At 42.1% G+C, this 14,903-nt stretch overlaps 1 protein-coding gene across 1 annotated transcript in view; it reads left to right on the top strand.

Moving 5' to 3' along the window:
• Positions 1-14,903, top strand: part of WNK3 (WNK lysine deficient protein kinase 3) — a 214,588-nt gene that overhangs the window by 124,383 nt on the left and 75,302 nt on the right. Inside the window, exons 10-12 of the mRNA XM_077478893.1 lie at positions 4,406-4,501; positions 8,112-11,672; positions 13,194-13,243. Coding sequence (XP_077335019.1) covers positions 4,406-4,501; positions 8,112-11,672; positions 13,194-13,243 — 3,707 coding nt within the window. The remainder of the gene's footprint in view (positions 1-4,405; positions 4,502-8,111; positions 11,673-13,193; positions 13,244-14,903) is intronic.

Raw genomic sequence — 14,903 nt, 5'->3', positions numbered from 1 at the left:
CAGAGGTTTCTAGGGGTTCCTTCAGCATTGGGCCATTTCTGCCTCTCGGATAAGTTCCCACCGACACCATTGATATTTTTAGCCATCTGTAAGGAGGTAATTCTTTCTAATGACCACAATTGTAAGGACCATTCTTCCCATTGACCATCACACTAATGTATCATGAGTTGTCGATTTCTAATTTTTAGCAGGGGTTCCACGAGACCAAAGAACTATTTCAAGGGTTCCTCTGTTGAAAAGGTAGAGAGAGGCTGCTGTAGCTGCTGACTTTTAATATTGGTGCAATTACCTGTTAAGGGATCCTGCGTTGTTGGCACCACAGTCAATTTTCAGATCGGCTCCAGGGTGCTGTCCTGCTGCCGCTGCCATTCGTGGAAGCCGGCTTCACAGCCGATTCCCTGCTGCGCGAGGAACTAGGTGGGGGGGCGCGAAATACCGAGGGACGTTTCCATGGTGCTGTCTCCCAGAAATGGGGACTGGTACCTGTCAAAAACGGGTACCCTCCCCCCTGAAAGGTACCAAATGTGGTCAAAAGCAGCCACTTTTTGGGTGGAACTCCACTTTAAGTCTCCCTATGGCATCTAATCATTATTTTAATTACATCCACTGCTCCAGCCCTGAGGAAGGAGGTGTGTTATTCCCCAAAACGTGTTGTATTCACTTATCTTCAATAGGCGTCTCAAGTAGACACTCGAGTGAGACTATCTTTATACACTGATTGCTGCTCTATACACCTCGAGTTGCTTTGTAAATAGGAATGAAACTTGCTGTCCATCCATAGAAACCTCAGTAAACACATGGCTAAATAAAAGCATTCGATCATATAAAACATTGCTGAAATAAAAATTGTTTTGTCTGATCACTGGCATTTCAAGGACCTCGCTAAAAGGAGTGGAATTTAAATAGACCGTTTCCATCCCTTTTGTTTATTGAATAGTATGCGGTTCTGTAAAAACAGTATTAATTACCTGAAGCAACCGCCATTGTTTTACTCGGTACTAATGCTGCCATTGTCTGCAACCCTTGATTAAACTGTTTCAGCTCTCTGAGGCTTTGCTTGTTTTGTTTGCCAAAAAATTAACCTGTTCAGGCATTTTCTGTATATTAGACATAGCCAGCCCAGATTTTATTTGCCACATCTGGTTACAAATGTAATGCCTATTGCTTGGTCCCGAGTTGTCTTCCAGCAATAAGTGTCATCTGCAATATGTGCTTTAATTTCCTTGGTCCTGAGTTGTCTTCCTTGGTCAGTGTCATCTGCAATATGTGCTTTCATTAAAGTACCTAAAGAAGTTATTTTTTTTAAATGTTTTTTAGTTTTACAAACTATAGGACTGCAGGTTTTTTTCTACACCTGTGCTGGGTAATTTATTTTTTTTACACATCAAAAATTAAACTCATGATTTTCATCTAAAAAAAAGACTCATAAACCCTGAACATTATATATTTTCTGAACGCAGAGTCCCTGGAGAATAAAATGACGGCTGTTGGATTTTTTTTTTTTTTTTTATGTAGTAAGTAAGAAATAGTCACATTATTTTTATTGCACACAAACACAATAGAATACCAATTTTTATATAGATGCTTAACCTATCAAGACTCCAAATTGTGTGTGCCTGTAAAATGGTGACAAACTGTTGTTCCTAGAATTTTATTTTTATAGGTGTCACTTTAAAAGCCTTTATAGGTTATCATTGTAGCGTTAATAGTGAATGATGGCCCTAGAATTCTTGCCCCCCACTCTTGACTTTTGCGGCAATACTTATTTTTGGTGTAGTCACTGTTTACAGCGTGCCCTAAAATACAGCTAATCAAGTGCAGTTCTGAAACCGTAAGTGATTACGTCATGGTTGTATTTGGGTTCATTAGTTACAAAGGAGATTGGGGAATGAATGTTCTTTGATCTTCTCTGTAGCTTGCTATTCCTGCAAAGCAGAGATCCATTAGTAAAAGCAGCACACATTACACACATTACGCATTGTTAGGCACACACTTAACCTTTTAATCGCCCTAGCTGTTAACCCCTTCCCAGCTATTGTCATTAGTACAGTGATATTATCACTGCTCACTGTATTACGGTCACTGGTGATGTCAGTGGCAGTTAGGTCCACCAGCGTCGGTTAGTGTCAGATGGTTTGCCACATTCCCATTAAAGAGGAAGTAAGCCCTGATGGGTTTTACTTCCTCTTTATTTCCCTGCAAAGGTAAGGCATAATGGGCTACTATGCATCGCATACTAGCCCATTATGTGTCATTTACCTGAAACCGAAGCCTGCAATGTCCCCACTAGCAGTGGGTTTCCATCTTCACCCCTCTTCCTTCCGGGGCCACGAACTCCGGCTCTGTGACTGCCCGGGATCGCGAGACATCACTCCTGCGCATGCAAACAATCAGTCACGGCATGACCTCCTTTAGAAACAGCACAGTCTGCCCTTTCTAAAGTGCGCATGTACCGTAGACATCGGCGCATGGCTTTTTTGTAAATATCTCCCAAACTATATAGATATATATAGTGTATGTATGTATGTATGTATGTATGTATGTATGTATGTATAATTTATTATTTTTACAAGTGCGGGCGGGTTGAACTTGTTTATCATCAGTCTAAAAGCCTTAATATACGCTTACCTGTAGGTAAAAACTGGTTGTACAGGGTGTACAACCACTTTAAAAGTCGCTGATCACCACCATTAGTAGTATTTAAAAAAAAAAAAAAAATTCTAGTATATATACCATGGTTGGTAGATGCTGTAACTTTTACACAAACCAATCAATATACACTTATTGCATTTTCTTTTCTTTTTATTCAATAACTGTAGCAGAATACTTTGGCAAAAATTTTATAAAGAAATTTAGATCTTTTTTTTAAATGGGTATGTTTTGTAGCAGAAAGTTAAAAAAATCGTTTTTTCAAAAAATCATTTTTATATATATATATATTTTTTTTTTTTTGTTTATCATAAAAAACCCAGAGGTGATCAAATACCACCAAAAGACAGCTCTATCTGTGTGGGGAAAAAAAATTATATAAATTTTTTGTTTGGGCATAACTGTGCAATTACCAGTTAAAGTAGAGCTGTGCTAAATAGCAAAAAAAAAAAATTGGCCTGGTCATGAAGGGGGTAAGAGAGGTCAAATGGTTAAAAAAAAAAAATACTTTGTACGCAAATCAAGGCTTTAAAGCCGTCTTCTTTGAACTCTTTCCCCCACATAATGGTGATGAAGCGATGTGTGGACATGTCTGTACTCCGTGCCAGGAGAGCAGCCTGTGGGAGAATTATAGCTCACTCCATAGAGTAGAATGAATGACATAGCTACCGAAATGCAGGGAGTGTATTATTTGCAGCATTTTGGGTGAAAATAAAGGGGGGGGGGGAGGGGAAGAAAGGTATTGCAGCCACCAAGTTGAAGGCCTGGTAATCGACATAGTAGTACATTTTAGTTTCTGGCTTAAATTCTCTTTTAAAGTGGATGTAAACCCTATTCGTGAAATGTGACCTAGGCACAAATATCTGTAGTGTTTTCTTCTCTCTCTCTAAAGCCCTAAGTCCTGTCTCTTTCTGCTCTTCTGTTAATCTGTTCTCAGCATGATAACTTCTGACTAGGGATAAGCTCAGGTGTGTTTGCATGCTCCACGTGCAGAGCCCGCCAGGAAGTCGGCGCAGCACTGTGCTAATCACAGGCAGTGCCCGATCTCTGCAGCTGCGCAGCGGTGCAATGTCTCACTGCCTTTGATTAGCGCAGCGCTGCGCCAACTTCCTGACGGGCTCTGCATGGGAACACGCCGGAGCTCATCCTTACTCCTGACAAGTTCTCGACAACCGAGTTGAAAGCGGCTGAAAATTTGTGTCAGGGAGGTTGCTATAAATAGATTAGCAGATAGCTTGTCTATTCACAGCACAGCTCTACAAGTATTCATCTGCTTATGTGGAGGTGGGGGGCATTTCCTCCAATCGGCTGTCGCACAGTGTATGGCAAGACTCTACAACCAGTGCTGGAACAGGCAGAAATATTTCTAACACAATGTGCACTTTCTAAAGTGTATGTGCATATGTATATATATGTGTGTGTGTGTGTGTATACGTATATGTGTGTGTGTGTGTGTGTGTGTGTATATGTATATATATGTATATATATATATATATATATATATATATATATATATATATATATATATATATATATATATATATATATATATATATATATATATATATATATTGTGTGTGTGTATATATAAGCTGAAGACAGCAGATATACATGCAAAACTTATGGAGGGAGATTTTGTTTAATCACGGTTTACTGTCTGAGGCTGTTCACTTCACTGGGTATCAGAGGGTTTACAGCCATTTTAAATTCCATATTCTGACAAAGCTGACTTTGTGTTCCCTCTCCCTCCCCCCAGATGCCCTTGGCACAGATGTTACCAATGCAGTGCTTGGCTCAACCAAATTCTCCATACCAACAAGTAACAGTGGTGGAAGGACAACTTACTGCACAGGTAATATGTATGTGTGTGTGTGTGTATATAGTAGAGCATAGAGTTGACATAGAGGTTCTTTTGCCCTTCTCAGCCAGTCATTCTGGCACTATAAGATGACCTCCCCCCTCCCCAACCAGAACACTTTAATCGGCGATCTCCACCATTGGCTGAGAGTGCTGATCAGGAGCTGGTTGGCTGCTGGTTTTCCAGCACGCTAATTTTGACAGAAATCGTGCGATGAGCTCCCAGCACAAAGGGAGAAGTGCATATATGCGGCCCTGCGTAAAAAATCCCAGTGCAGTGAGGACGCATATGTGTTACACTGGCATAAAGGGGTTAAGGGAGAGTTTTAACCCCTGTCAGTTTTTTTTTGCCATCTTTGTCCCATTGGGCAGATTTCCCTATACATCCTGTCCCATAGTCACAACAGGAAGTGAGGAGAATTCTCTCTAAAGTTGAGGGAATTCCTGGTTGTCACCGGAACTAGTGTCCCCCATTGGAAAATTTTCCCTCCATCGTGGTGGCAACCCAAAATTATGGATTTTCTTTTCTGCTTTCACTTTCGGTGATCATGGTAAACAGGATGAATAAAGAAGGCTATCTCCCTAATGGGGACACAGATGGCAATAAACACCTGACAAGGGTTCTACTCCCTCGTTACTCAATCCAAAACTAAAAAAAAAATGTCTTTAGTTATACTTTTAAAAGAGAAGTGTGGTTTTCTTTTTTCCTTTCTTTTTTTTTTCCCCCCATCATAATTGCCTAGGTGGATGCAGCATGAGGCCGATGCTGCATTTGTCTCCCGGGGCCTCTGCACTGAAAATTGAGCGATCGTACATCGCCTATCGCTCGGTTTTCAGAGTCAGTCACGGCTCTCTGCTCTTCTCCCTCTGCACTCATTGGAGCACTGGGCTGTGGAGGGGTGGAGCGACTGTCTCAGGGGCTCACTGAGATGGGTGTCAGTCCAGGCACCTGGTGAATCCAGACTCCCATTGTTGGGATGAAATCCGTGACGTCAGTCGAGAGCGGACTTCAGCCCGCTCTCTGCTGAAAACTGGTCACAGGAGTTGCACTCCTGTGATCCATAGGAGAAGTACAACCAAACAAGCTTTGGCTGGACTTCTCCTTTATTGGTAACGTGGTCTCTTGAATCTTTCATTAAACATATTTGATCTTCAAACTAAGTACATTATTTCTACACGTTCTAAATCAAGGCCTTAAATACATACTGTTTATTTATTTTTTTTGATCATGAAGAAATTTAACGAATTCAATGTTCCCTCAATTCCTTTTTTGTAGTTCTAATCCCTTTTCACTCTATTCAAAACTAAAAAAAAATTTACCTTTTTAGTTACACTTTTTAACATTTTAGTGTTTTTTATTTTTTTTGTTTTTGACAGTGTTCAGGATTCAAATCTTATAGATGGTTTCCCTGTACTTCTATTTTCCATGTATTGCGCCATCTAGAGGCAGCTTCCCATATTGGTCTATAAACCTTGGCACTTTTATATTTGAACAAATCCAAATGGAATTGAGTACTGTCCCTGATACTTTTTTTTTTATTTGCACTAACATACAATTTTTCAGGGAAACCTTTCAAGCAGTACTGATTCACAATTTTTAAGCAGAATGTAAAAAAAAACAAAAAAAAAAAACACACATCTCTGAGGGAAATGAGAGAGAAAAACAAACACAAATCAATAGTAATAAAGATAGCAGCAGAGTTAGTGAGATAAGACAGAGGGAGAGCTATGGAGGGGGGGGGGGGGGGGGGGCATAAAACTGTAGGTATACTGGGTAAGGAAACTAATATCTAAATTCAGGCCATTATTTTTTGTGTCAAAGAATTATCATTCTAAAACACTGAGGTCTTCTATAGTGTGGTCCAGTTGAGAGAAATGATGTCCCACAGATGTGCATAAACTGTCGTCTTTATGTTCCTTGACGGTATGTCTGTGCATCATCGCTTGCAACTTCTGTTCTGTTTCACCACCATAAGATCATCAGTGTTTTAGTTCTTAAAGGGAATTTCAGAACTATCCAGGAAAGGAAAATGTTTGAACTAAGAATGATAATTCTTTTTGACACAAATAATGGCCTGAATTTAGATATTGGTTTCCTTACCCATTATACTAAAGTTTTACGACCCCCTCTGTGACTAGCACCCCCCCCCCCCCCCCCATCCCATCACTCTTCCTCTGTCTTATCTCACTAACTCTGCTGCTATCTTTATTACCATTGATTTGTATGTGTTTTTCTGTTGGTGCAAATAAAAAAAGTATCATGAACAGTATGCAATTTTCTGTCGCAATTGCACTAATACGGCTACAATCACATCAAGTAACATATCCAAATAGAATGGAAAGTATTAATATATTATCCGCTTTCTTCTTTTCTTTATACTATAGGGCAACCATATAAAAAAAGTTAAGACACTTGAGTTTTTTTTTCATGTTTCACCTACCTGTTGTTTTATGTCTCTTCTATGTGGCTCCTTAGGATCCTCCTTCAGTTCTGTCAATTAAAGTGATTCTCAAGGCATCATTTAAAAAAATAAACATGTTATGCTTACCTGCTCTATGTAATGATTTTGCACAGAGCAACCCCCGTCGTACTTATCTTGGGTCCCCTGCCGATGCTAAAGGCTCCTGTTCCTGCAGTTTTCCCCCCACAGCAAGCCGCTTGCTCTGGGGACCCTCATGCATGCTCATTCCCAAGCCGGCTGTGTGTCTATAGACACAAAGCACGCCGCTCTGCCTCAACCCCCACACTCTCCTCACTGGCTGTCATTGACAACAGCAGGAGCCACTGCTGCTGCCTCTCATAGAATGCATTACGGTAAAAAACAAAATTGTACCTTTTTAGCCCTGGTTCACATTGGTGCGTTTTGACATGTCAAATCTACAGCAATTTCCGGCAATGGCACCCTCCTAATCGGTGCGATGCTGCATTTGCGGTGCCGCAGCAATTTCAAAAAGTAGTTTCTGTACTACTTTTTGCAAATTTGGTGTGCGCTTTCCATTGACATCTGTGCAGAAACACGCACAGATGTCTGTGAAATCGCAGGCCGACAACGGGACTGACATGGGGGAGTGAGTGTGGACTCGGTGTGAACGTAGGCTTAGGACCACTTTAACTGTTTTAAATATGAGCTCTAGTTTTGATTTTCAGGCTCAAAATGTGTGTGATCTCTCTATATCTTTCAATAAAGCAGGACAGTCTACATTACATATATATTGAACATTTACATCGGTCCCTGCCCTCCAGGAGCTTACGATCTAAGCACCTATCTCTCACATAGACAGACCATGCATGCATATAGACATACACTGGGGCCAATTCAGACAGGAGACAGTTGGCCTACCAGCATGTCACAAAGGCACAGGCAGAACATACAAACTCCAGGCAGGTAGCTGCCATGTTTAGAGTTTGAATTAACAATTCTACTGCTGCCAGGTGAAAGTGCTATCCACTTGGCCTCTGCCCAGTAGAGCTCTGACAGAGATTTTAACAGTTTTTCTTCAAACATGTGGTGTTGGGAATTAAGAATAAAGCTGAGTGAGGCTATATAAAGGCTTTGGAATGGTTATTCACTTTCTTTTTTTTCTTTTTCTTTTTTTTTTTTTAGTCAATGGATGCGCAGTTGTCCTTTTCGGCGGAAGGGAAAGCTCTTCCACACCCCAACGCAGTTGATGCTTCAACATTGCCGGTGCTGCAGCCTCCATATTCTGCACTGTCCCCTCAAATAATATCTGGACAGATGGCAACTCAGCAGACAAGGGCTGGTGTCCCGGTTGACAATTGTGGCCTAGCAGGGGTACAAGTGCTTTCTGCCCCCACTGGTGACAATCAAGTTCCAACACTAATGTACGGTGTACAGAATGTTATGGGAGTCCAGACTAATACTCCGATGTCTACTCTACAGCAACTGCCTTTACAAGATTCTATGAAGTTCCCAACAAATGTACAGCACGGGCAGAATTTTCACATGCATTCACACCTGGAGCAGAATCCAATGCCTCAGCCGTCTTACCAGTCTCCACCTGCACAGCAGCAGATTGTATTACAGCCGGCAGTGGCTGAACAGTCACCTCAGATGATATACCCAGCTGCTGTTACACAGGAAGCCATCGCCCAGCAAAAACGCATGGAGCAGCAGTATGAGATGGAGCATTTGTCATTCAATGCCCAGACATCGGCGGTCCCTGAAACAGCAGGGCAGATGCAGCAAACACTGACTGTGCATGAACAGCTTCCTTACATTCAGCCCCCTGTGCCACAGTCTTCTGAACAGGAGAAGTCAGCCTGTCCCTCGCAGATGTTTAATGCCTCTGTTTTAGAGCAGCCAGTTTTATCTCAGCCTTTAGCTGTTTCTTCAGAGCAAATGCTTTCCCAGCCTAATGTAATGCAGAATCCTGCAGAACCTCTTTATATACAAATCCCTCCTGTGGATCCATATAGACAGCAGCCCTTGGCTCCTGACCATGCTCTGTGCACGCAGACAGCTATTGCTGCTTCTGCTGTCTTACCTGAACAGCTAATGTACAGTCAGCAAATCCTGCAGCCTTCTGACCCGCCGTGTTATGTGCAGCAAACGGTATCCATGTCTGAACAGCTGAAGAACACCCAACAGGATAGAGTAGATCATATTATGTATTCTAGGCAAGCCACTCTGCCAGCTGAGCAACCAGTTTACCCACAGCACTCGTTATTGGCTGAAAAGCCTGGGTATCCACCACAGGCTGCATCAGCTGAACTGCATGCATATGTTCAGCAAACAATGCCAGTTGAAAAACAGTTTGTACAGCAAGCTGAGCAGGCCATATGCCCACAGCTGACAAAACATTCATCTGAGCAGCCTATTTATGCCCAGCAACCTGTACCATCATCTGAAAAGATAGGGTTTGGCCAGCAAGCTATGCCACCAGCTGAAGTTTTGCAGAATGCGAAGCCTGCAGTGCCATGTGAGCAAGCAAAGTATATCCAGCAGGTTGTTCCAGCTAACCAGATGGGATATGCTCAGCCAATGCCACAGTCAGTTGAACAGTTGGTGTTTTCACAGCAGGTTATACCACAAGTAGATAAAGCATTGTATGCCCAGCACAGTGTGCCACCATCTGAGCTGCAGCCAGTGTGTTCACAGCAAGTCTTGACTGTTTCTGGACAGCAGCAAGGGATGCAAATTCCTGAGCACCAAGCTATGCCAGTGTGTGGGCAGGCACAAGTATACGGTCAGCAAGTCCTTCCACCACCTGAACTGCAGCCTGTGTACACCAAGCAAGGAATCTCTCAACCTGAGCAGGCAGCTGTCTTCTCCCAACATGGAGTGCTGCAGCATGAACAGCAGCCAGTCTATGCCAAGCCTTCTCTGCTGCCACATGACCAGCCCGTTTATACTGTAACTGCAGTACCTCTGCCAGAGCAGCCCATGCATCCTCAGCATAGAAAACCACCACCAGAGAATTTGGTTTATAGCCAGCATGTACCTCAACAGACTGACCAACAAATCTTATATGCCCAACAAATGTATGCACAGCATGGAGTGATAGGATCTGAAATGCCTGTTTTTAAGCAACATGCGGTAACACAGATGGACCAGCCTGTATATGCTCAGCATGCTGTGCCACCATTGGAGCAGCCTGTGTATGTCCAACATTCTGTGCCGTCATCTGAGCAGAGTGTCTTTATAGCACATGCTGTACAACCAAGTGACCAATTAGGATATCAGCAACACATACAGAAAACAGATCAACCCGTTGGAGTATTACAGGGCCAACCAATAAATATACAAAATGCCCCTAATGATCAATTTCTATATGCCCGCGAAGCAGCTTTACCCAATGAGCAGAAATACAGCCAACAGGATGTAGCACCACCTGTTCAGTCAACTCTTGTGCCCCCACCTCAGCTAGGTTGTAACCAACAAGTAGCCCCTACAGCTGAACAGCAGGCCTATACCCAGTCAGCAACTCATCATATGCAAGCCAACACCCATTTGGCTGCAACTGATCAGCTTCCACTTTCCCAGCATGGCGTACCTTTGGCTGAACAGCAAGCACATCTACAAAGAACATTATCTCCACAGCCAATGTTTGTTCCTCAACCAGCTTCGCTGGCTGAACATGTATACATCCAACAGGCTGCTCCTTCTGTCGACCAACAGCTGTATACCCGTCAAGCAGTTCCCCAGCCCAGTCAGTCTCTTTACATGTCCCAGCAAATGACAGCCACACATCAGCCATTGTATGCCCCAGTGCAGCATGTCCCTGTTGCAGAACACCCAGTCATGTATAGCCACGGAGTTCCTGGTCATTTGCCTCCTTCAGATAGACTTGCATATGTGCACAGCCCAATACCCTCCTCAGAGCAGTTGGCTTATGGACCTAATTCTATATCGTCTGCAGAGAAAACAAATTATGCCCAAGCCAGTGATCAGCTAGCCAATCTTCACTTACAGAAAACTATGACACCACCACAAGAGCACAGGCCAGACCTTCAAGCTGAGAACCATGTACATCATGCTCAACAGTCTGTTCAATCTTTGGATCAACAAACCTTGTTGATGCAGCCAGAAACGGAACAAAATGCTCAGACAGATCCCAGTCAAGTAACTCGCTCTTCTTTAGGATCACAGCACACTAATCAGGTTTTTGTGCCTCCCGTAGGGCCGACTCAGCATTTTCCTGTTGCAACTCCTCATGTGCAACCATTAACTTGTGTACCTTCTTCTGAGCATGGTCAAACAAGTCAGCTCTTAACTCTTCAACAGCCGCACAATGACCTTCAAAGTAGCCTGCATGTCAATGCACCCCTTGCTGCTCAAGAATCACTCATTCAAGCCACCTATAATCAGCACCCCCCTGTACAAGCATGTGAACCACAAGCGTCAGAAAGTTTGGATTATATGGCCATGTCTCATAGTCAGCCTGCGACAGCTCAGATGTCATTTCAGAGTCAAGTGCCCCCTATGTCATTAGAGCAGCCGGCAACAGGGCCAGTGTTACAGCCCCAACCAAGTCTTCATGTGGACATCAATGACTCGCCTCAGTCAGTTTGTTATCCTAAACCCACAGGCTCCACTTCAATTGGATTGACGACAGAGGCACCTCTCCTTAATGCTCACCAAGTTCTTACCCCTGCTTTGCAGGCCCAGAGCCAAATGCTGCAGCCAGTTCCAGAGTCACAAACAGTAAGTGCTTGCTCTTAAAATGGAAAGTGGTGGTTAACCCATATTATTATTATTATTATTATTATTATTATTATATATAATTTTTTTTTTTTTAAATAACATACATGTCATATTTACCTGGTCTGTGCAATGGTTTTGCACAGAATAAAAAATAAAAATAAAAAAAAGTGCAGCACTTGTAAAAATCTCACAATACTCCTAAGTGATTGTAATGTGCTTAATATAAACATCAACACGGGATTAAACATCAAACACATAAAGTGCATAAAAACTTGTAAACTGAAAAGTCCAAAAGTGAGCTATCTTCTTAATTTATAGCAGAAAGAGTAGTTGAATGTGTGTCCAAAAGCGATAGGACCACCAGGGTGTATGAAGGTGGAGGCTTAACAGATAAAGATGACCCTCGCTGAGGAGAGGTCAATTAGTGCTGCTTATATTTTAGAGAACCTCCCACTTCCTTCGGGTCTCTTAAACCATGATTACACTTCTGGGTATACCATCAGATCAATATGCAGTAGCGCTTCATGCAGAAATTATGCCATGCAAAAAGGAAGAGACACTCTCCATAGTGCAAATCTGTCAGTTAAAACAAGTTTTAATAGGGGTAAATGCACTTGCAGCAAAGACGTAGAACAATCGGTTCCTGACCCATGGCTGATATATTCGCCCAAAACCAAGATGGTTGCAACTAATTTGCATGTGCACAGTGGCATGTGTTCTGTCTCCGCCCAACATGTTTAGTCCTACGTGATGACGTCATCACGTAAAATCATATGTGATTTCTCCAAGCTCTGCACTGTTTTTTTTTTTTTTTTTTTTTTTTTTTTTTATATAAATCTCATCTATGTGTACTTGCCTCAGTTCAAAGGACGGAGTCTGATTTCTAGCTTTTCTCTTCTACCTCTGCTCAAGTCACTTCTGATCAGTTATCCTGATACTAGATAATCCTTGGAGACCCTTCCCCAAACACCTATCCATAAAGCACACAGTAGGTGATTGACAGCCTCAGCTGTGCATGTTTCCCAATGAGTGTGTAAAATCCATTAACTCAACTCAGGTCTCCGATTACCCTCAGCTCTCTGCTTTATGCTACAGTGTGCGACATCAGATCCCTGCCCCCTGCCTTTTAGAGGAGACAAATGTATAAACAGGTACAACTTATGTAGGAGGATTTGTTTCATCTCTGTGTTTTACCTGAGGCCAGTTACTTTAAAACCACTTTAATTTTTTTCTATTGATCGGAACTGGAGATGAACTTGTGTATTTTTTCAACTTATGTAACCCCCTATATTGGCATGATGCATGCCTTGTACAGTATTGTATAGAGTAAAATTAGGTGATTTTTATGTTTTCCAGCAAGCATGAACCCACTGATGTGCTTTTGGATTTCAGTTATGTAACGTTTATGGGGAACATTGTTGGCATTGTGAACTTATACAGTTCAAGTCAATGTTTGCAGTACCCATGTTGAGATGTCCTCTATGGTTGCTAATGTATTTTTATTTTATTCATTGCTTTTAGGTACAAGGGATGGAACAGTCAGGTGTTCAGAGATTGGAAACCATTAATAGGTAAGGGACTAATACATTACTCAAGCCTTGTTTAGATATGATTTGTCTGTGTGTTATATTTATGTCTGTATCTTTAGTAGAACATTTATATTTCAGCATTTTTGTATGACTGTTTACATAGAACTTACTATAAATTTGAATATATGGTATGAATAGACTGACTCTACCCATTGGATTTACTTTTATCTGTTGTATAATTTTACTTGTGAGATATATCTTTTTATGGTTTTTAAGTGTGCTGCAAATTGCTAGAAAGAAAGAATGTTCGTTTTGTAATAACAAAACTTTACATATGTTTATGGGGGACGCGCAGAAGGGAACTATAAGTTTGCAGACACCTGATCACTATATATATATTCTGTAAATCTGAGCGGAAGATCTGAAATGAGGGCAAGCTTTGCTGATTTTATCATCCAATCACGTGCAAGTAAAAATGCTGTTTGTTTTTTTTTTGTTTTGTTTTGTTTTGTTTTGTTTCGTTTTGTTTTTTTTTGTTTTGTTTTTTGTTTTGTGTTTTTTTTTTTTTTTTTGTCCCCCTCAGATCTACACTTGTAGTGCAGAGTGGATTTGCCTTTAAATCCCACTATTACCAAAAGTATTGGGACACCTGCCATTACATGCACATGAACTTGAATGGCATCCCAGCCTTAGTCTGTAAGGTTCAATATTGTGTTGGCCCACCCTTTGCAGCCATAACAGCTTCAACTCTTCTGGGAAGGCTGTCCACAAGCTTTAAGAGTGTATCTATGGGAATGTTTGACCGTTTTTCCGGAAGCGCATTAGTGAGGTCAGGCAGTGGTGTGGACAAGAAGTCCTTACTCGCTGTCTCTGCTCTAATTCACCCCAAAGGTGTGCTATCGGGTTGAGATCAGGACTCTGTGCAGGCGAGTCAAGTTCCTCCACCCCAAACTTACTAATCCATGTCTTTATGGACCTTGCTTTGTGCACTGGTGCACAGTCATGTTGGAACAGGGAGGGACCATCCCCAATCTGTTTCCACAAAGCTGGGAGGATGAAATTGTCCAAAATGTCTTGGTATGCTGACGCCCTAAAGAGGAAGTAAACCCTGATGGGTTTACTACTTGTCTCCCTGCAAAGGTAAAGAATGGGCTACTATGCATCGCTTAGTAGCCCATTATGTGTCACTTACCTGACACAGGAGCCAGCAATGTCACCGCTGTCTCCAAAGTGGATTGTAAGGGTTTACAACCACTTTAAGCGTTCCCTTCACTGAAACTAAGGGGCCAAGCCCAACCCCTGAAAATCAATCCCCCACACCATAATGCCCCCTCCACCAAAATGATTTGGAGTGCACAAAGCAAGGTCCATGTAAGCAGTAAGTATACGGGTAAATGCCATAGAATTTATAGAATCTTTGGAAATAATATTGTTTTGATTAAAGTTTTACTGTCCATGACCCCTAGGGGAAGCCTGTCCCATATCTGTTTTTGGTTTTAATGAGAGCATATAGAGGTTCCACCTTTAGGGGCACTGGGCCGGTGTACAGGTAGTACATACTCCTAAGTATTGGATAGTTCTGACCCTTGCAAGCGGGAGGGATCCCTTTTTTAGAGGAGGAACTTGTCCTAATTAACTCATGGACCAGAGTATTCTCCAAATTGTTCTATGGTGGGAAGTGCAGTTAGCAGTGAAGGGCCAG

Source organism: Lithobates pipiens, unplaced genomic scaffold (genome assembly GCF_037356315.1).
Source record: "Lithobates pipiens isolate NorthernLeopardFrog02 unplaced genomic scaffold, aLitPip1_a1.2 Scaffold_1, whole genome shotgun sequence".
NCBI classification, from domain to species: Eukaryota; Metazoa; Chordata; class Amphibia; order Anura; family Ranidae; genus Lithobates; species Lithobates pipiens.
Note: the sequence above shows the minus strand (reverse complement) of the source record. Positions and strands in the feature narration are given on the sequence as shown.